Here is a 27,754-nt window from a genome sequence, read left to right as displayed (position 1 = left end):
GGACTATTAGACCATATGAGATCTATGTGAATGCACTGCTTTCAATGCATATTCATTGGGGAAATCCTGAAAACCCGACTGGATTCGGCCCTCAAGGAGGGACTTTGAGGAACCCTGGACTGTTGGTATAGTCATTAATTCTAAATATCTGGATTACTGCAATACAGTTTACTTAGCAAGTTATCAGAAAAATCAGATAATGTCACACCTTATTACCAAAGACTACATTGGATGCCAGTCGAGGCCAGAGTCAGATTTAAGTTTGGTTGTATATGCTATAAAATCTTGCATAGTTTAGTACTTGATTATCTTGTGGCTCATTTCTTATTCATTAATTCACAAAGCCCAAGACGTAATTGTAATTTGTTTGCTTTTCCATTGGTATAGGGTCATTTATACAAGAGATATTTTCAACAACTCCTATCTTTTCCTTCTTGTGATAAAGAGTTTGTAAATCTGTTAGTTATCTCTTACCAGCAGTTTAGGAAATTATTGAAAACATACTTATTTAAGAAATTTTTGTAATTTCTAGGTCATTTGTTTTTATTGTCACTGTTTCAATTTTCTTTTGTAAACCACATAGAACTCTCAAGGTACTGCAGTATATAAATAAATTTTTATGTTTATGTTATGAGGTAAGAATTTTTCCTTCCTTAACATCCTATCAGAACAGTCCAGATCAAATAACCAGGCTAGGTAGAAGTATTTCCAGTGCAATAGGTGAGACATTCTAGACCATAGGGTTATTTCCCTTTACCCACATGGGCTGCAGAAAAGAACCACAGGTTTTTCACTCCGCCTCCAGTGTACATCACAGACTAGCCTGGCTCCTCCCATCAGTCTTTCTCTTCTGCATGTGGCTGCAAGGTGTTTCGGTTCTGCTCTCTCACATTTATTGTTTTTAATTCAATGTAGTTTTGTCCCCTTTTGCAGTTCTTTCACATTTACAGCAAATTTGAAGCGCTGCCTGCTTGAGAATTCACAGACTTCAATCTGTAGCTAACAGGTTGATCCTTCAGGGCACCTGTTAGCCAGTCTGCTAGTCTTCCTTGGAGCTCAGGGCCGTCCCTGACCTGGTCTCACTCCCTGTTAAGCGGGGGTTCGAGTGCAGACCGTTCAGCATACTTAAGGGGGCTCAGCAATATTCCGCAGCATACAGGCTGTGTTTTCATGCTTCCACCCGTCCTGGTGCACAGTCGGTGGTCCGCAGGGATGGAGGCATAGTCAGACAGTGGAGTCTGACTGGCAGTCAGAAGATCAGCATGGAGACAGCATTTCCAGCAGTATGGCAGTGAATTCTGACTCTGATTCTTTACAGGGGCTAGAATGCAGGAGCAGCTTCTGTGTCCAGTACTGTGAGTGAGAAGAGCTGACAGGCTCCAATAACTATTTTCCAACTTTAAATTCGAGGGGTTTCTGGGGTTTTTAGTGATCCTTGCTGTTCCCCCAACTGAAAAATCCTAACATTGTAATTAAGTTCAGAAAGTGCTATTTTTAGCGCGTTTTGACACAAATTTGTGTCCTGCGGCCATCTTGGATTTTTAACAATCTTTTTTTCAACATCTCCCTGCTTCTTCAAAATTTGATTTTCTGTCAAATAAACTGCTGGGATGGGGTCCTTAGGGTCTCCTAGTGTGGATTCATACAAAATTTGTGCAGTTTTGCTGCTTTTAGAGCATTTTTGCGTCATGTATCACGCGGCGGGGTCGAGGGGCAGTGACCTCTGGTTCAGCCTCCCCTTCTCAGAAGCAAATAATAATAATAATAATAACAGTTTATATACCGCAATACCGTTAAGTTCTATGCGGTTTACAAAAGATTAAGCGAGGTACAAATTGATTGAACTTAAGAGGGGAGAAGAGTTATGACCAGAAATGCGTTGTTGAGGAGAAAGTGAATAATAGGACAGAGGAATCACTATGGAGGAGAAAGAAGATGAGTGGGTCAGTTGTCTAGATACTTTAGGAACAGGTGAGTTTTTAGACGTTTTCTGAATTCCTCATAAGTAGTGGGAGAAAGCAGTTGATCTAGGTCTTTACCCCACAATGCTGCTTGATGTGAAAGAAGGTGTTCATGGTGTTTTCAGTTTACAACCTCTAACTGGGGGGGAAACGAAATAGGAATGAGAGCTTCTCTTGTGTCTGTTGGCAGAGAAGGAGTAAAGGTCAGTTATGTATTTAGGGGCAAGTCCGTATAGTGTTTTAAAGCAGAAGCAGGCAAATTTAAACTTTATGAGTGCTTCAATCGGTAGCCAATGTAACTGCCGGTAGTAGGGTGATACGTGATCGAATTTATTTAGTCCGAAGATTAGTCTGACCGCTGCATTTTGCATTAGTTGTAAACATGGCATATTTTGGGGGGAAATGGCTAAGTAGGCGATGTTACAGTAGTCAAGTTGACTTAGTACGAGGGATTGGACCAGGGTTCTGAATGTATCGAAATAAGCTTTAATGGATCTGAGTTTCCAGAGAGTGAAGAAGCCCTTTATGATTAAAGAATCCACCTGGTCTTTCATGGTTAGGCATTGATCTAGAGTTACGCCTAGTATCTTTATGGTGGGCTGGATGGGGTAATTAAGTTCATTGATGCATAGAGGGGTTTTGGTGTCAAACGGATGTGGTGAAGCAATGAAGAATTTTGTTTTTTCTGAATTAAGTTTGAGCTTGAAGTTTGTCATCCATTGATCCATCACGTTTATGGCTTCTGAAGCCTTGGGAATAGTTTCCGAGATAGAGTCTGCAAATGGGATTATAATCGTGAAGTCATCTGCATAACTGAATATCATGCTCAGCTAGACTGGAGATGCAGCCATTTTTGCTTTTGGGGCTTGATTATGTGGCATTGGTGACCAGCCGCGAGACGAACCCTCCACAGCCTAATCGGCGCAAGTCTCTGTCATCTAAGGGTGACTCTGCCTCAGGATCCAGATACCTTCTTAGAGTGCATGAGATTGTTGTGGTCTTAGTTTTAATGCAGGGGAACGGCTTCTGGATGTTCATCTGTTTTCCCCTGCTACGTCGCTAAAAGACAATGTTGCCTCGAGGTTGTCAGCCTATCTGCACGTTCCAACTGTTCATTTTTCTCAGCCCAGTCAGTGGGTTCCAACAGCAGATCCAAACCTCACAACTCTTAATTTCTCAGCACTACGCTGCCTGGATTGGGGAATCTGGAGTTGGATGCTAGATCCGCGGATCCCTTAGGGATTCTGGATCCTGGTGATGCTCTGCTTGTAGTACGCTGGCTTCACTTTGCGACGCTGCCTTACTGCTTCCTGCATATGTATAGAAGTGGTCTCCCAAGAAATTTTTTCCAGCCGGGTGGCATGAAAAAGTAGCCGGGCGGGATGGGGAAATTTGGTGGTGGGGAAAATTAAGGGCTCCTTTTACGAAGCCACGTTAGTGGCTTTAGCGCGCACGACTTTTCATCATGCGCTAGCCGAAAAACTACTGCCTGCTCAAGAGGCGGTAGCGGCTAGTGCGGCTGACGGTTTAGCGCGCTATTACGCGCGTTAAACCACTAACGCGCCTTCGTAAAAGGAGACCTATATGTGTACTATTTTTATTAGTTAATTATTGTTTTCCAATGCTCAATATGATTTCCTTTAAGGTTTGACACTTGTGCCAGAATATTTTTACTAAATTTAAGAAGTATTTCTTTAAAGAAATACTGGGGTTGCCCAATGCGGAGAATTTTCCAATAAAGCACAGTTACTTACCGTAACAGGTGTTATCCAGGGACAGCAGGCAGATATTCTTGACTGATGGGTGACGGCACCGACGGAGCCCCGGTACGGACAATTTTAGAGTGATTGCACTCTAAGAACTTTTAGAAAGTTCTAGCTCGGCCGCACCGCGCACGCGCGAGTGCCTTCCCGCCCGACAGAGGCGCGCGGTCCCTCAGTTAGTATAAGCCAGCTAAGAAGCCAACCCGGGGAGGTGGGTGGGACGCAAGAATATCTGCCTGCTGTCCCTGGATAACACCTGTTACGGTAAGTAACTGTGCTTTATCCCAGGACAAGCAGGCAGCATATTCTTGACTGATGGGTGACCTCCAAGCTAACAAAAAGAGGGATGGAGGGAAGGTTGGCCATTAGGAAAACAAATTTTGCAAAACAGATTGGCCGAAGTGTCCATCCCGTCTGGAGAATGCATCCAGACAATAGTGAGATGTAAAAGTGTGAACTGAGGACCAAGTAGCAGCCTTGCAGATTTCCTCAATAGGAGTGGAACGGAGGAAAGCTACAGAAGCTGCCATTGCTCTGACTCTATGGGCCGTGACAGAACCTTCCAGTGTCAGTCCGGTCTGAGCATAACAGAATGAAATGCACGCTGCCAGCCAATTAGACAACGTACGCTTAGAAACGGGATGTCCCAATTTATTTGGATCAAAGGACAGAAAAAGTTGAGGAACTGATCTGTGGGGTTTCGTACGCTCTAGATAGTAAGCCAGAGCCCTTTTACAATCTAAAGTATGTAAAGCTTGTTCTCCAGAATGAGAATGAGGTTTTGGAAAGAAAACAGGTAGAACAATGGATTGGTTGAGATGGAATTCAGAGACAACCTTAGGGAGAAACTTTGGATGTGTACGCAAAACCACCTTGTCATGGTGAAAAACCGTAAAAGGTGGATCTGCGACCAGTGCATGAAGCTCACTGACCCTCCTGGCAGAGGTAAGAGCAATAAGGAAAAGCACTTTCCAAGTGAGAAACTTGAAAGGAGAGGAAGCCAAAGGTTCAAATGGAGGCTTCATTAAGGCGGAAAGAACCACATTGAGATCCCAGATAACAGGAGGGGCTTTAAGAGGTGGTTTCACATTGAAAAGCCCTCGCATGAACCTGGACACCAGGGGATGAGCTGAGAGAAGTTTTCCATGGACTGGCTCATGAAAAGCTGCAATGGCACTGAGGTGGACTCTGATGGAAGAGGACTTAAGGCCAGAGTCAGACAAAGAAAGCAAATAATCCAACAAAGTCTCCACTGCCAGAGAAGTTGGATCAAGATGATGAAGAAGACACCAGGAGGAAAATCTCGTCCACTTCTGATGGTAACATTGCAGAGTGGTTGGTTTCCTGGAGGCATTCAGAATGGAACGAACAGGCTGAGATAAAAGAGTATCATGAGATGTCAGCCCGAGAGATACCAAGCTGTCAGGTGCAGAGACTGGAGGTTGGGATGTAGAAGGGTTTCCTGCTGTTGCGTAAGCAGAGAAGGAAACAGAGGAAGAAGAAAAGGTTCCCTGGAACTGAGTTGAAGTAGAAGGGAGAACCAATGTTGCCTGGGCCACCTCGGAGCAATCAGAATCATTGTGGCTCGTTCCCTCTTGAGCTTGAATAAGGTTCTCAACATGAGAGGCAGCGGAGGGAAGGCGTACAGGAACAGATTCGACCAGTCTAGGAGAAAAGCATCCGCTGCCAGACGGTGAGGAGAGTAAAGTCTGGAGCAGAAGAGGGGCAGCTGGTGATTGTGAGGAGCTGCAAAGAGGTCTATCTGAGGAGTGCCCCATTGAGTGAAGATAGACTGCAGAGTTACAGGATCGAGTGTCCACTCGTGAGGCTGGAGAATTCTGCTGAGTTTGTCCGCTAAAGAATTCTGTGCTCCTTGAATGTAGATAGCTTTCAGGAAGAGATGGTGATCTATGGCCCAATTCCAGATCTTTTGGGCTTCTTGGCATAAAAGGCGAGAGCCTGTCCCACCCTGCTTGTTGATGTAGTACATCGCAACCTGATTGTCTGTGCACAACAGAAGGACCTGAGGAAAGAGAAGATGTTGGAAGGCCTTGAGGGCATAAAACATCGCTCTGAGTTCCAGGAAATTGATTTGATGCTTCTTTTCCTGGGCTGTCCAAAGACCTTGAGTCTGGAACTCGTTCAAGTGAGCTCCCCATGCATAAAGAGAGGCGTCGGTGGTGATGACTAGTTGATGAGGAGGCTGATGGAACAGAAGACCTCTGGATAGATTTGAGGATACCAACCACCATTGAAGAGACTGACGAAGAGATGATGTCACAGATATGTGTCGTGAGCAAGGATCCGTCGCTTGGGACCACTGAGTAGCAAGGGTCCATTGAGGAGTGCGCAGGTGAAGACGTGCGAGGGGCGTGACATGAACTGTAGATGCCATGTGCCCCAGGAGTACCATCATTTGCCTGGCTGAGATGGAAGGTAGCGAAAGCACCTGCTGACATAGAGACTGAAGGGTCTGAAGACGATTGGATGGTAGGAAAGCTCTCATGAGGAGTGTGTCCAGGATCGCTCCAATGAATTGAAGTCTCTGAGTGGGGGTGAGGTGAGATTTGGGTAGATTGATCTCGAACCCCAGAATTCGTAGAAACAAGATGGTTTGGTTGGTGGCCAGTAGAACTGCTTGAGCGGATGTGGCCTTGATTAACCAGTCGTCCAGGTAAGGGAAGACCTGGAGGTGGTGAGAGCGTAGAAATGCCGCTACCACAATGAGACACTTGGTGAAGACCCTTGGAGAGGAGGCAAGGCCGAAGGGCAGCACCTTGTATTGGTAATGACAATGATTGATCATGAAACGGAGATACTGTCTTGAGGATACATGGATCGGTATGTGAGTGTATGCCTCTTTGAGATCGAGGGAGCATAGCCAGTCGTTTTGATTGAGAAGAGGATAAAGGATGGCTAAAGAAAGCATCTTGAATTTTTCTTTTACCAGGTGTTTGTTGAGATCGCGGAGATCCAAAATTGGTCTGAGATCTCCTGTTTTTTTGGGGACTAGAAAATAACGGGAGTAGAATCCCTGCCCTTTTTGATCTTGAGGAACTTCTTCTATAGCGTTTAGAAGAAGGAGGGATTGAACTTCCTGAATGAGGAGGGCAGATTGAGGACTGTTCAAAGCAGACTCTTTTGGCAGGTTTTGGGATGGAAGAGTCTGAAAGTTGAGAGAGTAGCCGTGGCGGATGATGTTGAGGACCCATTGGTCCGACGTGATAACTTCCCATCGGCTGAGGAACAGAGAAAGTCGACCTCCTATAGGTTGAGGCAGGAGAGCAGGAATAGGAATACTGGCTATACTGTGGAGAATGAAGTCAAAAGGGCTGTGACTTCTGCTGAGGAGGTGGTTTCACAGGTTGCTGCTGTGGCTGCTGTCTGGGAGGCTGACGTTGTTGCTGCCTCTGACGCCTGGGTTGCTGAGCAGTGGTAGGTAATGGCCGAGCTGTGAAGCGGCGTTGATAGGCCGACTGCTGCCTATATGTTCTTTTTATTTTTAAGCAGGGTATCCCAGCGTGTCTCATGAGCAGAGAGCTTTTGTGTGGTTGAGTCCATGGATTCCCCAAAGAGCTCATCCCCTAGGCAAGGGGCGTTGGCTAACCGATCCTGATGATTAACATCAAGGTCGGATACCCGAAGCCAGGCCAGGCGACGCATAGCTACCGACATTGCTGTCGCTCTGGATGTAAGTTCAAAGGTATCATATATGGATCTAACCATGAACTTACGTAATTGAAAAAGAGACGACAAGCAGGTATGGAAGGAGTGATGTTTTCGTGAAGGAAGGTACTTTTCGAATGAAGCCATGGTGGTAAGGAGATGCTTCAAATAAAAAGAAAAATGAAAAGCATAATTGCTAGCTCTATTTGCTAACATAGCATTTTGGTAGAGCCTCTTACCAAATTTATCCATGGCTCTGCCTTCTCTGCCAGGAGGTACCGATGCATATACACTGGCTCCTGAAGATTTTTTAAGGGTGGATTCGACAGTCAAGGATTCGTGTGGAAGTTGAGGTTTGTCGAACCCAGGAATGGGAATTACCTTATATAGAGAATCCAGTTTACGTGGGGCCCCTGGGACAGTTAAAGGAGTCTCTAAATTCTTATAGAAAGTCTCCCTCAAGATGTCATGAAGAGGGAGTTTCAAAAATTCCTTTGGAGGCTGGTCAAAATCAAGGGCATCCAAAAAAGCTTTGGACTTTTTGGATTCAGCCTCCAAAGGAATGGATAAGGAGTCACACATCTCTTTTAAAAAGCAGGAGAAAGAGGAAGTGACTTGTTTGGAGGAAGGGTCAGGGACAGTTGAATCCTCCTCCTCTGAGGAACATTCGCCTTCAGAAAGAAAGGGTTCCTCTGAGTCTCCCCACAGATCAGGATCCCTGACATGGGAAGTATGGTCCTGAGACTCAGGTGTCGATGATTGTAAGTGTCGGGTCTTGTGTAACGACTTACCCGACCTCATCGATATCGAGTCAGGAGATGTTATCGGTCGCACCGGTGCCGAAGTCTGCACCGATTGATGGTGAGCTCTCGGCTCCGGTGCAAGAACTGGCATCGATACCGATGAAGTTAGTTGAAGCGGTACCGAAGTCGTGGAAGCAGGTAACACAGGCTGTTCCACAATCGGTACCGGTAGCTCGGTGCGGACCGGCACCGGAAGGTTCGGAGCCAGGATAGCAGGAAGGAGCTGTTTCAATTGGTCCTTAAGCTGCACCTGAAGGATGGCCGTGATGCGGTCATCGAGGGATGGCACCGGTACCGCCTTTTTCTTCTGCGGTACCTGCGGTGCCGTTCGACGCCCCGGAGATGAGGAGCCCGATGTCGAGGGACTCACCTCTATAGGGGCGGAACGCTTCCGCTGGCGTCTCCCAGTCGGCAGGATTGGGCTCACTGCACTCGAGACCGGGGGACGCTCCAGCGGGGAAGGCTTCTTAGCCGGCTTACCTGACTGGTGAGACGCCGGTGCGGAATCACGCGGCGTCGAAGAAGAGGGTGCCGACTGAATCGGTGTCGAAGCTGGAGTCGATGGAACGGGGTCGGACATCTCGGCACCGAACAACAATCGCTGCTGGATTTGGCGATTTTTTAATGTCCGTTTTTTTAGAGTGGCACAGCGGGTGCAAGTGGAGGCCTGATGCTCAGGACCCAAACACTGTAAACACCAGTTGTGTGGGTCCGTGAGAGATATAGGCCGAGCACACCGCTGGCACTTTTTAAAACCCGGTTGAGGGGGCATGAAAGGAAAAACGGCTTCAGCCAAATCGAAGGCCGAGGCTTCGATGGTGGCAGAAGGCCCCGCCGGGGAAAGATTAAAATAAAGAAAAAATGAAGTTTTTTTTTTTTTTTTTTACAAATAGAAACAGAAAAGAAATAAGATTAATAATAATCAAAAGTTTACGCGAGCGGGAAGGCAAAGAGAAAAAAGTTTCAACAGCCGTTGAAAACGCGTCTTCTTAGCTCCGCGGAAACTAAGAAACTGAGGGACCGCGCGCCTCTGTCAGGCGGGAAGGCACTCGCGCATGCGCGGTGCGGCCGAGCTAGAACTTTCTAAAAGTTCTTAGAGTGCAATCACTCTAAAATTGTCCGTACCGGGGCTCCGTCGGTGCCGTCACCCATCAGTCAAGAATATGCTGCCTGCTTGTCCTGGGATAAATAATTATTATTATTATATACCTCAAAAAAAAAAAAAAAGAATCTGCCCATCTGGTCGCTACAGAAATTAATTTAACTGAATTTTTGAAAGATACTCAAGATGTGATTCAGAGTTGATCCACCCTGGTGATAACATGCATGAGCGAGATAGATAAAATGTTAATCATGAAACTTTACTTTAAAAGTAGGTTAACTAAATTTTGTGGTGACTTAGGATTTTTCCTGACGTTTCTAGAGCTACTCAATTTAGAAGGATAGAATTTTTGAAGTTAAAGCTTAGAGTTTTGGCTCTAGAGGCGTCTTTATTTAAAATTTCCCTTTAAATGTTTAGTTCAGTTACATGATGTTGAATATGTTTTCTGGGATCCCATTCAATTGCAACAATTTTTAGTTGCACGTGAGCAAAAATAACATTATTTATTTCTTCTTTCCCCTTTTTTTTCCTGTATTGTTTCATCCCTAAGATTTTTGAGGAGGCATGTATACCTATAAGTAAGGATTGATATAAGGTTCGCGAAGGTCGAGTTGAGAATTTTTCTTTTATCTTTTCTTTTACTTTTTTCTTGTTCTAGGTGAGCTGAGAATCTTTCCTTTATCTTTTCTTTACTTTTTCTTGTTGTATTAGTACCCTACCCCCCAGTTTTGTGGGCTTAAAAAAGGATTTATGTATGATGAAATTATGCACTTTGATTGTAGATTTCTCCTTTTTTTCCTGTTATTAATGGATAATGTATTATTCAAATTATAATAAAAACTTATTGAAAAAAAAATTTTAAGAAGTATCCAATTCTAGAAGCGAATAATTAGATATGCGCCCACTTTCAAATGGTATAGAGGTTTACAAAGGGAAATGCGTTAATGAAGTCATTAGGTTCAATCTAGCCATTTAATTCTGCATGAATTTAAACTAAAAAAAAAAAAGAAAAAAAGATAAATATAGCTCATCCAGTCATACAAGAAACGGCTCTACAGCACCTCTAATAATGTTTTGATCACTAGGTTCCTTCTTGAGGTCTCACTGAGGATATGAAATAGATGTGATCCCCATTTCTAGACCTCTTCCACATAATTTATGGAGAGGTGTTACTGAGCCTTGAAGGAGACCTGTGTGATTGCACGACAGCAAAGTAAAAAAAGTAGCAGATAAAGATCATAGTGAGAACTAGGGCAAAACGGTTTAGGTTAAGATGCAGGCAATAATTAGCAATGTATGAAAAAACAGTTACTTATTGTAACAGGTGTTATTCAGGGACAGCAGGCAGATATTCTCAACATGTGGGTGACTTTACCGATGGAGCCCCCTAGCGGACGTTTTCGCAAGCAGACTTGCTTGAAGACCTTCAAGCTTGCGATTGGCCCGTGCATGCGTGTGTGCCCCTCCCTCCTGCCCGACCTAGGGCATGCATCTCCTCAGCGTGGCCTCAGTTCAGATAGCTAGCAAAGAAGCCAACCACGGGGAAGTGGGTGGGTTGCGAGAATATCTGTCTGTTGTCCCTGGATAACACCTGTTACGGTAAGTAACTGTGCTTTATCCCAGGATATGCAGGCAGCATATTCTCAACATGTGGGAGACCTGCAAGCTAACCAGAATGGGATTAAGGGAGAGTTGGCAATTTATGGGAATAGATTTTGCAAAACGGACTGGCCAAAATGGCCATCACACCTAAAGAAAGTATCCAGATAGTAGTGCGAGGTAAACGTATGATCCGAGGACCAAGTGGCAGCCTTACAGATTTCCTCCAGAAGAGTAGAGCGAAGGAAAGCAACAGATGCCGCCATCGCTCTGACCCTTAGGCCTGTGACTTGACCCGGCAGGGAGAGACCAGACTGAGCGTAACAGAAAGAGATACAAGCGGCCAACCAGTTAGAAATGGTCCGCTTAGAAACAGAGCGACCCAAGCGATTAGGATCGAAAGAGAGGAACAGTTGGGGAGCAGAACGATGAGGAGCGGAGCCCTACAAGTAGAAGGCCAGTGCATGCTTACAATCAAGAGAATGCAGAGCCACTTCTCCAGGGTGAGAATGGGGCTTCGGAAAAAAACACAGGAAGAACAATGGATTGGTTGTTGTGGTAAAAAACAACCTTAGGCAAGAACTTAGGATTGGTACAGAGAACCACCTTATCATGATGGAAGACAGTGAAAGATAGGTCCGCAACCAAGGCTTGAAGCTCACTGACCCGACAGGCAGAAGTGAGAGCAATAAGAAACACAACCTTCCAAGTAAGAAACTTTAAGTGAGCCCACGCTAGCGGCTCGAATGGGGGTTTCATCAAGCGAGTAAAGGCCTCATTAAGATCCCAAACCACCGGAGGATGTTTAAGGGGCGGATAAACATGGAAAAGGCCTTTCATGAAGTGGGAAACCACAGGATGAACAGAGATAGGCTTCCCGTCAATCAGCTGATGAAAAGCAGCAATAGCACTAAGGTGGACTCGAACCGAAGAGGACTTGAATCCAGTGCCAGACAAGTGTAACAGATAATCCAGGACAGCAGATAAGGAGGCAGACAGCAGCTCCAGCTGATGAGTAGCACACCAGGAAGAAAAGCGGGTCCACTTCTGATGGTAACATTGGCGAGTGGACTCCTTCCGAGACGCCTCCACGACATCCAGCACAGGCTGAGAGAACTGGAACGAGGGCATTAAGTCTCGAGGAACCAAACCGTTAAGTGCAGAGACTGAAGGTTGGGATGAAGTAGAGAACCTCACCTCTGCGTAACCAGATAAGGAAAAACAGGCAGAAGAAGAGGCTCACTGGATCTGAGTTGCAACAGAATTGGAGGTAGGATGTGAAGATAAAGTTATAGTTGAGGACCCGGTTCGCCATCATTGAGTTTTGATAAAGATGGCGACCAAATTTGTCCATCGTATGGCACTCCCTGCACGGAGGGACGGCAGCGTAAACCTTCAAGGGGTTGGACATCAATGAAGACTCAACCACCAAGGACTGATGAGAAAGCTGAGAACTTTCAAACCCCTTAACCAGGATCGTCCGGTAGCGGAGGGAATGGCCGTGACCGCATAGGGGGTCTCCAGGTTCCGGAGAAATGTTTGCCGGAGAACTTGGTGCAATGGCAAGCGCAGCACCTCACGGGGCTGATGATCAACACCCATTTCCACCAGGAACTCCTGGGTATAATGGGACTCAGACTGGAGGTCCAGGTTCAAGGCCCTACCCATGTCAGAGATGGGTAAAGGAGGAGTTTTGAGAAGAACACTCATCCCCCTGAGGAGACCCCGAGCGAGATCTGGGGGCAGCCGAGAAAGAGGTAGAAATTTCCCTCGAATAGTGAGCCAGGGCCTCGGAATCCCGCGAATGGGAGATGGAAGAGGCTCGACTAAAGTGTCTGGGGGGGCGTAGAGGAACGACCCCGTGCAAGGTGGACCGGGGAGGATCCCGGAGTCCGAGGAATCAGCTGGCAGAGCCTCGGAGAAGACGGGGCAAAGGAAAATTCCTCCACCAGTTTCGAAGAAGACCCTTTAGAGGCTGGCATCTGCCTCGATGGGGAATGCACACTGGAGTCCAACTCGAGGACAAGGATATGCCTGGAAGGCTTTGCAGTCAGAGACCTGCCCCGAAGGGGCGGAGAAGACCAGAGCTTTTTAGGAGGGGCAAGCCTCGACATAGTAGCGGGCGAAAAGCAGTCCAGGACCCTCAAAAAGTCACAGGGGACTCGGGGGATGAAGAATCGCTCGAGGGAACCCGACGAGTCTTGCGGGCACGGCCCCAAGACACGAGAGAAGGACGCTCAGGCTGGTCAGAACGAGGCTGGGTCGAGACCGAGGTCAGAGGCGACGAGGTCGGGACCAGTTGGCTCACCACTGAGGAAAGCTGCGTGGTAAGTATAGCCTTAAGCATGTCCTCGAATATAGGCACCGAGACCAAAGGCTGTTGGATCGTAGGTGCAGCAGTGTGCTTCTTCGGGGGCGACCTCGAGGAAGAGTATTCCCTATGTGAGGAGACACGCTTAAAATGATGTCTCGAAGACACCGATGAGGCGGCACTTACATGAGACTGAGGCAGGCTTCTTTGCCGGCACACCTGAGGAGGCAAGAGGAGACTTATCTGAGACCGGAGTTGCAGGAGGAGCTGAGGCCGGAGCCTTCGAGGCCGAGGGGGACTTTGAGGCCGAGGAACCCAACGAGGGTGCCGAAGCCAAGCTCGAGGCCTGTCCCACAGGATCCATGGGGCCAAAGAGTTGGAGAATCTTGGCCACCCTCCGAACAGCCCGCGATTGCAAAGTCGCACAACATGGGCACGACTCTGCGCGGTGCTCTGCACCCAGGCACTCCACACACCAGCAATGAGGGTCGGTGATGGAGATAACCCTGTTGCACTTAGTACAGTTTTTAAACTCGGAACGAGGCCGGGACATAAGAAAAAGGACAGCCGCGGTCCCGCGAGGCCAGGCGGCCAAAACAAGACCGGTGAACCCGGTCAAAAATATACCAATGGAAAAAAAAGAAAAATAAAGACGCGGGCACAGCGACTTAACTGAAAGTAACCAAATAAGCCGCAGTGCAAGAGGAACAACGAGATCGCGCGAAGCAAGGGAACAGTGCTTCTGGCTCCGTGGAAAACATAGAACTGAGGCCATGCTGAGGAGACGCTTGAAGGTCTTCAAGCAAGTCTGCTTGTGAAAATGTTCGCTATAGGGCTCCGTCCGTGACGTACCCACATGTTGAGAATATGCTGCCTGCTTGTCCTGGGATAAATATTTTTATTTGCTCATAATGTCATTTGGAAAACTGCTTGATGTTAATACAATTTTAATTCTTTAAAGTGTGTGTGTGTGGGGGGGGGACAACAACACCTACGTCAGCAGTAAAGTTAGAATAGGTCATTAAATCCAGTGGCATACCTAGTATATATGACAGCCAATGCTGATCATTTTTTAACAACCCCCTCTTCTATATAAAAAAGTTATTTTTAGTAATAATCCATGAGTCACACAACAAGGGTGCACCTAGGAAAAGGCAGCATCTTAAACACTGCAGTGAGCACTAGAAAACCAACACATGCATTGAAAAACTAATCAAGCCAGATCCTGCACAGTCAATTGATCCTGTGCAGTCGACGCTAACAGAAAACCATGTCCTTTTCATACACATAGAACAGATACATCCTCACCCAATATGGAATAATCACAAACTAAAAATAGAAATATGTAGATGAAAGTTAAACTGAACCACCAAGAAACCAGACTCTGCATACAATGCAACACATAAAGACAGTAGATGTAAATTTGAAAAAACTGATACATAACAATCACCACTTTACAAATTAACAAATAGAAATAAAACAAATAATGAGAAATAAGAAAATACCATTTTATTGGACTAATCCATTTTTCAATTAACTTTCAGAGGCCAAATCTTTCTTCAAGACAGTACAGTATACATTTGTTATGATATTCTGTCCTGACCTGAGGAAAGGGGTTTAGTCCAAAAAAATTGCCTTATTTCCATTTCCTATTTATAAACTTTTATCAATACAGTTACAACGCTACTTGATTCTACATAAAGCAACAAAAAAATTTTATTTCTGCTTTAATCATCTTCTCTTCGCTCTCTTTCTATTCAGCGTTTGTCCTCTCTCCCTTCCATGCCACATCTGCCCTCTCTCTTTGACCCTTCCACCCAGCCTCTGCCCTCTCTCTCTATCCCTTCCATCTACTGTCCACCCTCTCTGCCCTTTCCATCCAATGTCTGCCTTCTCTCTCTCTTCCATATGGCATCTTCCCTCTTTCTATGTTTCTTCAAATAAACTGTTTATCCTGTGCAGTTTCTCTTTTTTGTACATATTCATTTCAGCTTCACCCCTCTCCATTTTTTTTGTCTCCACCCTCTCCCCTATGCTCTGGCATCTCTCTCTTCTTCTTTCCTTCCTTCTTTTCCACTCCATCCCATAGTCTGGCATCTCTAGCTCCTTCCCTTCCCCCATGGCATCTCTCTCCTCTCCTATCTCTCCCTTTTCCTCCATGCTCTGGCACCTCCTCTCCTTCCTTTTCCTCTAGTCTGGCATTTGTCTCCTTAGTTCCCCTTCCCTCCCCCATGCCTTGGCATCTTTCTCCTCTCCTTCCATTGCCCCCTCCATTATCTGGCATCTCCTCTACTTACTTCCTTTTCCCAGGTCTGGCATCTGTCTCCTCCCCCTCATATTCCCTTACATTTCTCCCTCCCCCTCCATGGTCTGGTATCTCATTTCCTTTCCCTCCCTCCCATGGTCTTGGCATCTCTTTCCTCTCCAATCCCTTCCTTGGTCTTCCTTCCTTCTCTCTCCCCAATTAGATGCAGCAGTAGCATTTTTCTTCCCCCTTCCCAATTGGGTGCAGCAGCAGCAGCAGCATTTCCAGCATCCCCACCCCCCCCCCCCGGCAGATTCGCTATAGGCTAAGGTGGGAGAAAGGGCACCGACAGAGGGAAGCTTACAACTGGCTGTTCTTTTTTGTTTTGGGCTTTCCTCACTGCCGGTTCCTGCCTTCACGGAAACATAAAGAAGGCAGGACCCAGCAGTGAAGAAGGCCCGAAGCAAACAAGAACACCAAGTTGTAAACCCCTCCCTGCCTTATCTCCCACCTTAGCCTGTAGCAAATCAAAGCCATTCTCTTCTCTTCCCTCCCCCGCCAGGACACAACTTCCGGTTTCGGAGGAGAACTAAGGGAAGCCGGAATGCACAGTGTTACCGTTAGCATGGGTTCAAGTTGCTTGCTAGTGCTTAAAAAAAAAAAAAAAAGTCAGGCTGAGTGGAATTTGCAACCCTACCTATGCACTTGCTCTGCATAGGCACTTCTGGCTAAATATTTTATAATGGCACATAAGTGGCCCTGGAAGCAGATGTTCATGCATAACTTTATACCTGTTCTGAGGTAAACGTAAACACCTCAGAACAGGTATAAAGTTATGCATGAACATCTACTTCCAGGGCCACTTATGTGCCTTTATAGAATATTTAGCCAGAAGTACCTATGCAGGGCAAGTTCAAGGCTATTAGACTCTCTACGTGACCTCTTGGTCTTGGACCTTTGTCCGTTTCCTCTGCCCCTGGCAGTCCAGCATCTTGGTGCTTTCTGTCTTCTTCTCATAGTTCAGTATCTCCTTGTTCCACTCTTGTTATCATTCCCCTTCCCTGGCAGACCAGCATCTTGACTCTCCCCTGCTTGGTGGTCCAGTATCTCCCCTTTCTCCTTGGCCTGTTCCTTGCTGTTTAGCCAGATCTGAGCAGACAGGTCTGCAGCTGAAAACTGAAGTGCAGGGTCTCCTATGTGTTCAAGACTATAACAGGAAGTCATGAAGTAGGAACACAGTGGGCATCCAGCATACATATACTAAAGTGAAAGCCCCACTTTCTTGATTATCTGGCAGTCTGACTGCTTGCTCCACCTATTCTACTCATTGCTGACAGAAAGGGAGAAATGCCTAGGTTGCTATCTGCCATTTATCACTCCCGAATCTCAGCACTCTAGCTGACACCTAATGGAAACATCAATCTTGTGCCTATATAAATTAAGCACGAATAACGGTTCACTGTTCATATATTTTTGGTGGCCAGATCAGCTGGCATCCACATCAGCTACAAGTTTCTCGCTCTACAAATGAAAGCTTTTAAAACATAGGTGCCCAGAATCCCCAAAGGACCTCCATCTATAACCGCTGCAATCCCTTCCCCCTCTACTTCTTGGGCCTGCTTTATTCCTTTTACACACCTTCTCCCTCCTTTTCCATGTGCCAGCAGCAGTTAATTAAGCACATAACTGCTAGCTTCCGCCTCTCCTCTTTCTGATTGGTTCTCCTGCACAAAGCGAAACCAATGTCCTACAGAAACAGATCTGCAAGCAGCGGCCAGCCTGTCTTGCGGGATCAGTGGCAGAACGAAAGCAAACAGGACATCGGGGTTCTTCTGGTTTCGTGCACTCGGTCTTAATGAGCCTGTAGTCTCTGCCTCCAACTGCGACCGTAAAAACCGAGCAGCAGTAGGAAAAATTTAAAAAAAAAAAAAAAGAAGTAAAGCTGAAAACCCGCTTCCTGGTGCTTTAAAAAAAAAAAAAAAAAAAAAAAAAGTCAGGCTGAGGCGAATCCGCGACTGAGATGACAGCTGGGCGCCCGACTAAAAGGTGCTAGGGAGAACACTATACAGTAGAGAATGACACGGTGACAAAATTCATCACCGTTCCCGTCCCTGCGGATAACCGCGGGAAACCATCTTCATGTCATTCTTTAAGGAGAGAGGAAAGAATCAGAGTATAATTGGGCACAACCACTGACCCGCAAGCTTTGCTTTGAAGAATGCTGGTGTAGAAGGACTGAGGTTGAAATAGACACTAAAAAATGACATGGGATTATTTTCCGTGGTTATCCGCGGGGACGGGAACGGTGATGAATTTTGTCACCGTGTCATTCTCTACTGTACAGGGCTTGAGCCTGGAGGCGCAGCCTGCTCTTTCCACATCTGCTACTTTTTTTTCATGACTCTGCAGCATGCGCTTGCAATCTGTGACATTTCCCTGGCATCCGGCTCCGAGTTTAATAGTTAAGGATCAGTTGTCTCCCCAGAATGACCTTTGCGGAATGCTAGGGCTATGTCCTGCTTGTTTCAGCAGCTGTTGGGGGCAGCCCAGAGAGATTTCCATGGTGGCTTAAGTGACCCAGCGCAATTAAAAACCAAAAACAAAACACCCTGCCTAGTGATGGTAGAGTGATTGTGGAAGATATGCAGGATCACCGGGTGGCTAGGGCTGTGGAGTTGGTAGATAAATGTTCCGACTCCTCAGTTTTTTGTACTTTAGACTCCGACTCCAGGTACCCGAAATTTCCTCCGACTCCTCGACTCCACAGCACTGGTTAATTTTCAGATCGTTAAAATGGAATGTCAAGTTGAGAGAAATGAGCATTTTCGACACCACCTTCTTTTTGCTTTTAATCAAGATTCTTAAGGCCGCAGAAGCTGCTCGCAACATTTGTGCTGTGTATATAGTGGGTGATATAGCTGAAAGAATCGCTCGTGATTGGTATGCCAAGTTCAAAAATGGAGTCGGTAGATAAATGTTCCGACTCCGACTCCAGGTACCCGAAATTTCCTCCGACTCCGAGACTCCGACTCCACAGCCCTGCGGGTGGCTGTGCTTCTCCACATTTGTTTTACAGTAGCCAATGTAGGTGTGCTGGCTGCTGCTATAGGATGTCACTGGTGGTGCATGCCTGCCTTGCGCGACTGCATACGCTACAGACTGAGAAGATAGAGCCGCCTCCTCAGTTTCTGAGGGCTGGGATGGACTTCTTGGCGAATGCTGTCTAGAACCTTAAAAAATAAAATGAATACCTCTCAGAATCACTGGAAATCATAGAATGTGAAAAGACCCCTCCCTAAAAGACAAACTAATCTGAGCCATCTGCTACTACCCACCAGGGAAATGGACAGAAGCCAACGACCACTTCAATGTCTTTGTAATCAATCTAATTCTGCAAGACAACACTATTCTAGTAACAGGAGACCTGAACATACACAAGACAAAAAAAGAAGACAAGACACCTTAGAGCAGTGTTTCAATCTTTTCAAGCCAAGTACCCCTAAGCCTAACAAATCAATCCAGTACCCTGCCCAAGCTCTGCCCTTGCCACCACACTCCATCCATCCTGAAACCACCGATTCCTCCCTGCCATCCAACAGGCACCATCCAACAACACCCCCTCTTCCCCCGCAGCTGCCAGACATGCTCCATCCATCCATTCCCCGCCGCAACTCTAGGCAGGTAACCTTCTCTATGACATCAGAATTGACATCAAGGGGAAGGCTTGTGGGCCGCCGCATCCAGTTGCTGCATGATTTGTGCCCGGAGTTGTGGTGGCAGTGAATGGATGGAGCGTGTTGGGTGGAGACAGGGGGATGGAGGGAGGTAGGGAGAGATCCCAGACAGCAGCCAGCCTGCGTACCCCTAACAAGCGGCCAATGTACCTCCTAAGGTATGCGTAGCGTAGGTTAAAAAACACTGCCTTAGAGTTTCTCTCTTTCCTGGAAGTCATAGAACTAGAGATTATATCCTTCCCCAAAAAAAACCAGAATAAAGGTCATCAATTAGATTTTATAAGCAATAGAAAAAGGAACAACCACCTAAAGATAATACCGTAGCAAAAAACTGAACACCCAAAATATGGTAAGATCACTTCCTAGCATATTTCACCATCTAAGCTCCCCTGAGAGAACGGTTTACAAAACTGAATGAATAAATAAATAAATACATATAGGCAAGAACACCAAAATAAGGAACTAAAAGAGAACAGAATTACAAAAGAAAACAAGAGGCAAAATAGATAATATACTCTGGAAAACAATGGATGAAAAACTTCACCAGCAAGAACAAACCCTAGCCATTAACAAATGGAATGAGAATGTCAAAGTAGTACTAGATAAAATATACCCTAAAAAAGTGGAAAAAAAATCACAGATAGAAGAAACTCCCCCTGGTTCACACTTCCTAGCTAACCCAACTGAATTAACAACCAAATCAACAAATACCCCAACAGCAGCTGAACTAGCAACCTTTTTCAAAGCACTAATAAAGGAAATGCAGTGAACTACATAGAAGTACCGTATATACTTGAATATAAACCGGGATTTTGGGGCCAAAAAAATTGGCCCCAAAATGGGGGTCCCGGTTTATATTCGAGCCAATTCCCCCTCCCAGAATTATTTCTGGCCACCACCGCAAGGCTCTGCACCCTGCTCTAGTCTCTTACCTCATCTGCCGATCCCCGGTGGAGGTGCAGCAGGCAGAAGCAAACTTTACGAGTTCCTGCCCCGCTGTTAATCGGCTGCCGTGAGATCGTTTTATTAGCCACTGAACAGCACGAGCAGGAGCACGATTTTGCATTGCTGCTGGGTGGCATCCTTATGGAAGGAAGGGTGCAGAGCCTGACAGGGAAGGGAGGGAAGAAAGGGTGCAGAGCCTGACAGGGGAGGGAAGGAAGGGAGCAGGGTGCAGAGCCTGACAGGGGAGGGAGGGAGAGAGGGAAGGAAGAGTGCTGGGTGAAAAGCCTGACAGGGGAGGGAGGAAGGGTTCTGGGTGCAGTACCTGGCAGGAGAGGGAGCTAGGTGCAGAGCCTGAGGGTAGGGCACTTGAATATTAAGCCGTCCGACTTACATTCGAGTCAACATTTTGGGGGAGAAAAAGGGGGTCTCGACATATCTCTCTCTACTTTCTCATTTCTCTGTCTCTCCCCTTTCCTTCATCTAATCTCTCCATTCCACCCTGAACTCTACCCCTCCTCTAATCTCCCTGCCAGCTGTTCCTTCCTTTTTTCCTCCTCCCCTGACCAGCAGTACCCCTTTTCCCTTCCCTCCTTCCCTCGCCAGCAAATATTTCCACTCTCTAGCCTAGCAGCAGCTCACTGTTTGCTTTTAAACTTCGCCACACAGCTGCTGCTAGTGTTTAGCCACGGTTTCATCAGGCAGCCTCGGGGCCTTTGCTAGGCCAGCCCAGCTCGCATCATTGAAGTGGGCTGGCCTAGCAAAGGCCCCGAGGCTGCCTGATGAAACCACGTCTAAACTATTGCTAGCGGCAGCTGTGTGGCAAAGTTAAAGCACACAGAGCTGCCGCTGCTGATCCAGTGATGCGGAGACAAGATGAAGGCAGGAGTCCAGGCAGATACGCGAAGGTAACAGGAAGTTGCAAGTCAGCTGACGACGACACCAGAGCCTCTCTTCCTTCCCAGTGTGCAGTTTGCAATACGCTGAAGGTAACTGCGTGGAGATGACCCGAATCCTTCACAGCCAAGCAGGAAATTTTTGCAGGCCCGCAGTTGAAGAACACTGAAGTAGACCATCAATTCCTATTACTGATCCTAAACTTTCTAGGGATAAGCGGTAAAGTGTACAATTGGCTAGAAGGGTTTCTAACAGAACATACAGTGTAAAAATTAATGGAGAAAGATCAGAAGAATGGTCAGCATCAGTCTCACTACTCTCCCCAATACTTTTTAATGTACTGATGTCAACACTAGGACACTTCTTAGACCAAAAAGACCTCACTTCTCCTACGCAGATATTATAATATTCATTCCTTTCTACAAGAAAGAAAACAAGATCAGCAAACCAATAGAGGAAGTATGCTCTGATTAAGCAGAGCTTCCATAAAGTGTATAAACCCTTCCTTACCAGAGCATCCAAGCATTTGCAGAATAGCATTTACGTAGCATACGAGGTAAACGGAATAAACAAAATCTCAGCTTGGGTAAACAAGAACAAGCTCAAACTCAGTGCCACCAAAACCAAACTACTAGGGTTCCACACAACCCAACAAACAGTCCCAAAGTCCAACTAGGCTGACAACATGAAACAAAATAAAGAAAAAACTCAATTTTTTCCTGACTAAGCCCACCCAGAATTACCAGCGACACTCAAACAACACTACATAACACCCCACTGAAACTGGAACCAGAGCTCAGAATCCTAGGGATTATATTCAACAAGAACCTAATTCTAGGAGGCACAAATGCAAACATTAACCAATAAAATATTGACAACACTGAGAAAACAGAGACAAATTTGGCATTGCTTTGCCAAAGAAAAAACTTTCAGATCTTGGTTCAGTCACTGGTACTATCCCAACTAGATTATTGCAATGTCCTTTGAGTAGGATGCAAAGAAAATAAGGAAAAAAAAATAGAAACCATACAAAATGTAGCAGCCAGACTTATTTTCTCAGCAACCAAATATGTTGAAGTGACACCCCTGTACTTCAAACTACATTGGCTCCCCTTTGAACCAAAGTGCATTTTTAAACTATGTACACTGATCTTTTTAATCTTCTATAGTGAAATACCACACTACATGTTGAATTTAATCGAAATACCACTCAAAGACAAATACAACATGATCAGTAATCATATGAGAATAAGATTCCCAAATCCTAGAGAAATCAAATACAAAACTATTCACTCTACAACCATCAAATACCTAGCAACAAAATGGTGGAATCCTTTACCAGCACAATTAAGGAACACCCCCTCCTATCAAAACTTTCATAAAGACTAAAAACCTACTGTGTTTCCCCAAAAATAAGATAGTGCCTTATATTCATTTGGGGCCTAAAAAAGGCACCAGGTCTTATTTTCGGGGTATGCACATGATCATCTCTCCCTTCAACTCCATCACCCCAATTCTTCCTCTTTCCTTTCTCTCCCCCACATGTGCAGCATCTTTCCTCCCCTCCCTCCCTCTGCAGCAGAAGTTTGCCCAGCTTCTATCCTTCCCTCCCTCCCCCATCCCTTATGCAGCATAACCCTTGCTCAGCTTCTATCCTTCCCATCCTCCCATCCCTCAGGCAGCAGAATCCTTGTCCAGCTTCTATCCTTTCCTCCCTCCCATCCCTTGTTCAGCAGAATCCTTGAGCACCCCCCCCCGAACCCCTGCTGACCCTCCATCCTTCCCTCCCCGCCGACTGCAAGCATCAACCAAAGCAGCGTTGGGCCAGTAGCACTCTAAACAAGCTGCTTGGCCTTGTCCATCGGGGATTTCACTCTGCCGCGTTACTGATAACGTCATCAGTAACACGGCAGAGTGAAACCCCCAACGGACAAGGCCAGCAGCCTGTTTAGAGTGCTCCCGACCCGACACTGCTTCAGTTGAAGGTAAGACTTGTTCGCGGTCGGCAGGGAGGGACAGATGGTCAGCAGAACTTCTGCTACACAGTGGGGGTGGGTTGAAGATTTGCCAGCGAATCTCGGGTCTAGGGATGCTAGGTCTTATTTTCGGGGAAACACAGTATCTATTTGGAAAATACCTTATTCCCCCTAACAAACAGGTTACCACCACCACAAACCAAACAAGTCACAAATCACCTCTCCTATTTCAATACAGAAAAAGTAAGGAACTGGGACTTGTATACGGGCCTTTTTGTAGTTTTACAACCACACTCAAAGGCTGTTTACATACAGGTACTTCAAGCATTTTCCCCATCTGCCCCAGTGAGCTCACAATGTATCTGGGGCAGTGGAGGATTATGTGACTTGCCCAGGGTCAGAAGGAGCAGCATGGAGTTTGAACCCACAACCTCAGAGTACTGAGATTGTAACTCTAACCACTATACCACACTCTTCTACAAACCTACAAGCACACTACAAACCGGAAAAGTGACATCTATACCAGGACCTGTAATATCAACACCAGATATAGCCAAACCTTCTCTCCAAACCATATGCCATAATCATATGCCTACACAAACACAAACCAAGTTATCTGTGTCATGAACCCCAATGAAATAATGTAATCCCTGGATATGACCAGTCTCTTCTAAACTGTAAATCACATTGAACTCCTTCAGTAACATTAACGATCCATAAATACTAATGTAATGTAATGTAATCTCCTTTAATCCTTTGTAAGATCATTCAGATGCAAATATTTTAGCAGACTCCTCACCCATCCACAGCCTCCAGAGTATCCATGCTATTACAGAGTTTGGTATCATCCACAAAAAGACAAACTTTACCAGACCTTCCATAATATCACCCAAAAAGATGTTAAGAGCCAGCCCAGACAGATCCCCGAGGCAGTGTGGATGGACAGACTAGATGGGCCATTGGCCTTTATCTGCCATCGTGTTTCAATGTTTCTAACATCATCCTTTTCCTCCGAGCAAACTATATTTACCACTAATCTTTGTCTCCTTCCACTTAACCAGTTTTTAATTCAGTCTGTCACTTCACTGAAGGCACTCAGTTAATCAACTGCCTATGCAGAGCCATGTTAAAGTACACTACAGTATAATCCTATTATACCGGATTTGCTTAAAATGGAACCTTGCATATAGGTCCGCTGGTCCCAGCCGAGTGCCATTATAAACATACAGAAAATCATCAGATATAGCGGACTCGCATAAACCGGACTTTCGGCTATACCGGAAAACTATTTTGGTCCCGAGAGCCACTTTTAGCTGTAATTTCATTCGGCTATAATGGACATGCAGGCTCCGCCTACACAGAACGTGGCATACCTGTGATACTGTAGTAAAAATGGCTGAGAAGTCTGCTACGAAGCGTTGTTCTATAACATTAGATGTAAAACGCGAAATCGTTTTTTTAATCGAAACTAAAAAGAAAACACAAGCGGATAATGTACGTGACTATGGTATAAGCAAATCTACGGTCTGTGACATCTGGAGTAGCCGTGAGAAGTACAAGACTTCTTTGCAGTTTGCAGATGGCAGTAAGAAATTGCGAAAATCCACCTATGATGATGTTGAAGATGCGCTTTTTCTTTGGTTGAAGCGAGTACGCTCACTTGGTGCACCAGTCTCTGGTCCAATTCTGAAAGCGAAAGCAGTCAGTCTTGCTGTTCAACTTGGTCACAATGACTTTAAATGTAGTGATGGATGGCTGGATAGGTTCAAAAAGCGCAGAGCTGTTATCTTTCGTGTCCTGAGTGGCGAATCAGAGTCTGTACCATAAGAACTTGCTACAGACCAAATATGACGAACACAATGTTTTTAACGCCGACGAGACTGGGTTATTTTTTAAGTTGTTGCCGGATTGCACAATGACGTTCAAAGGAGATAGCTGCCACAGTGGCAAGAGAAGTAAGGAGTGCCTCACATTGTTTGCTGCCAATATGGATGGATCTGAAAAGCTACCGCTACTAGCTATTGGAAAGTCTGCCAAGCCACGTTGTTTCAAAGGTGCAAAGTCACTGCCAGTTGTGTACAAAAGCAATCGTAAAGCATGGATGACAGCCATCCCCTTTGCTGGAGATCCCCGATATATCAAAATGCATATCTGGGATGGATTTCTGATTATCACAGATGTCTCTTAGACTTGCTACCTCATCCCTTAGTTCTTGTACTTCTTTCATGAGATTTTTAATATGCATACATATTGCACATAAGACCAATCCTTTACCTTGGATCAAGCATTCTGTCTTCACGGATGCAGAAGCTGTAATGGGAGAAACAGCAGCTTTGGAGGCCCAATGTTTCATAACCATACTGTAAAGATGGGCTTCAAATTATAGCTTGCAAATCTATCACTGGCAATAAAATAAATTCCCACTATGGTATATAATACAGTGCATCAAGTTTCACCTTTGTACCCTTACTAGAGAGAGACTGCTTTTCTCAGCAAGCTCATTATGCAGGTTGCATCCAATCTCCTGTTTGTATTAAATGTATTAAAATGGATATCCCATGCTTTCTGATTACATAGGTTTACTCAATATTTCTGGGCTAAAGTGATTATCTATTTGGGAAAGATTCTTGGTAGGTCAATAATACCCTCCCCCTTTGGGCATTTTGTTTGGAAAATTGGAACAATATGACCTTTACTGGGGTGGAGGATGTTTATTGCTGTATAAAGTATAGAGGGGAATTCATTTTGCAACAATGAACAATGAACTCAGTCATGATCACCAACATATTTGGTTTTAATTCTAGTTTTGTCCAACTATGTTTTTTTAAATCTGGGGCTTTGTACTGTTTAGAATAAAATATGGGTCAGTGACTGCATAAAAAAAATAACCGAAATTTGCACATAGGATATTCCAATCCACATGCATCATCTTAAACTCTACCATCACTACCACTTCCAATCTCATCTTTTGGATGTCTCCAACCAGATATCTGTCCAGGTTGCCTGCCTGTATCTGATATACAGTTTCTCTCTGGATATCCACTATACAGTTTCTCTCTCTTGAGAGAGAGAAGAGCTGTAGTTCCCCCTCTTTTTTGCTGCAACTCATAATTGGCAATATCATATAAATAATAAACAGCTTCATCAGCTCTTGGTCACATGGGAATTTAGCTCACCTGCTTGGCGTACTGGGAATTCAACCTGGTCTGATACAATAATCTGAAGTAATGTGGGCGCAAAGTTGATGATCTTGTAGGACTAAAGACAAACAAAAACAATGGGTAGTATTATAAGCAAGAGCAACCATACTTAAGCTACTGTTTTTTGACCATTTGTATGACCTACAGAATTTTTAAATAAGTTAAATTTTATACTAAAAGATTAATGATTACATTATGATCTTATATAAATAGGAAGTTTATTCCATTCTTCTCAGGAGTCCATATGTATTGTAAACAAACCATTCCCACGAATTGGGACTTGCAGAAGTGTGACTACTTACAGTTCTGAACGACTCCCACATAGAAGTGGAGCACAGTACCCCACCAATTAAGTCCCAAAGCAATCAAGCTCAACTGGAACAGAATACAGCTCAACTGGAACAGAATACAAAGGAGGGGTACAGGGAACTTCCCTGTATACATTACACAATTCTGTTCTGCTCTGTAACTTAGAAACAGGAATTAATTTAGGATATATGTAAAGAACTATTCTGTTAGAATGAAACTTTGGATCTGCTACTAGACCCTGTGAGCTAAAGAGACTAAAATCTGTAATCTTGATATCAGGAGTATCTCTATGGAATAATCTGAAGGGATCTCTGAGATTACTTGTGGACATGCAAAAATTCAAGTAGATACTCAAAACAACCTTGTTTATGGAGGCCTTCACATTAATGATGTTGTAAGAGAACTTTGGAAATGTACTGTCTGACTGAATAGTTACCATGTCATATTTTGGTCATTCCACACCAACTGTACAAATTTTCAGAATGATCCCCAGATCACAAGTGTGCTTGGGCCCAGGGAACCATCTCCAAAGATACCGCTATGGACCCCAGAACCTGAAGATACAGCCAGGCCATAGAAGCCAGGCAGTCCAGAAGAGCTCTGATCTGCTGTTGAAGTTTATGTCTGTATGCCTCGGGAAGAAACACACAATCCTGCTTGGTATCGAAGAGAAGCCCCAGATACTCCAAAGACTGGGAGGGCATCAAGTCTTCTTGAAGTTGACTATCCAACCCAACTCCTGCAACTGAGATACTACTATCTCCACCGCACTTTCGCACTCCAAATGAAACAGAGCTCAAATCAACCAATCATCCAACTAAGGATGGACCTAGATCCTCTACCAGCAGAGAAAGGCTGCAATAACTACAATCATCTTGGTAAAAGTATGGGGCACCGCAGCAAACTGGAAATGCTTTGTAGAACATGGAACTGAAGAAACCTTTGAGATTCAAGGATGCTAGAAATTCTCCTGGAGAGACAGCAGCTATGACTGTATGCACTGTTTCCTTGCGAAAATGAAGAATCTGCAAGAAACAGTTGACCGACTCGAGATCAAGAATGCTTCTCCAGTCTTCAAGCCTTTCTTTGGCACGATGAAGTATAAGGAGTATCTGCCTGGGGGTCACGTGATGAGATTGCTGGGATAGGACATGTTTCTTTGAGCTCTCTGACCTCGAGCCTCCTAAACTCTGCACAACGCTGTTTGGATGTCTTTGACCCCCACCAGACCTTTCCCTAAGGTTGT

The 27,754-nt window shown here is 45.3% G+C and overlaps 1 protein-coding gene across 6 annotated transcripts in view; it reads right to left on the bottom strand.

Annotated features, from left to right (window-relative positions):
• IPO8 (importin 8) overlaps positions 1–27,754 on the bottom strand; it is a 441,493-nt gene that overhangs the window by 393,673 nt on the left and 20,066 nt on the right. For all 6 annotated transcript variants that reach the window (XM_033950674.1, XM_033950671.1, XM_033950672.1 and 3 more), the window contains one exon: positions 26,176–26,257. In XM_033950674.1, the coding sequence (XP_033806565.1) occupies positions 26,176–26,257 (82 nt within the window). Of the gene's footprint in view, positions 1–26,175; positions 26,258–27,754 lie in introns of those variants that run through there.

Source organism: Geotrypetes seraphini, chromosome 7 (assembly GCF_902459505.1).
Source record: "Geotrypetes seraphini chromosome 7, aGeoSer1.1, whole genome shotgun sequence".
Taxonomy (NCBI): Eukaryota; Metazoa; Chordata; class Amphibia; order Gymnophiona; family Dermophiidae; genus Geotrypetes; species Geotrypetes seraphini.
This window is presented reverse-complemented; position numbering and strand designations above follow the sequence as displayed.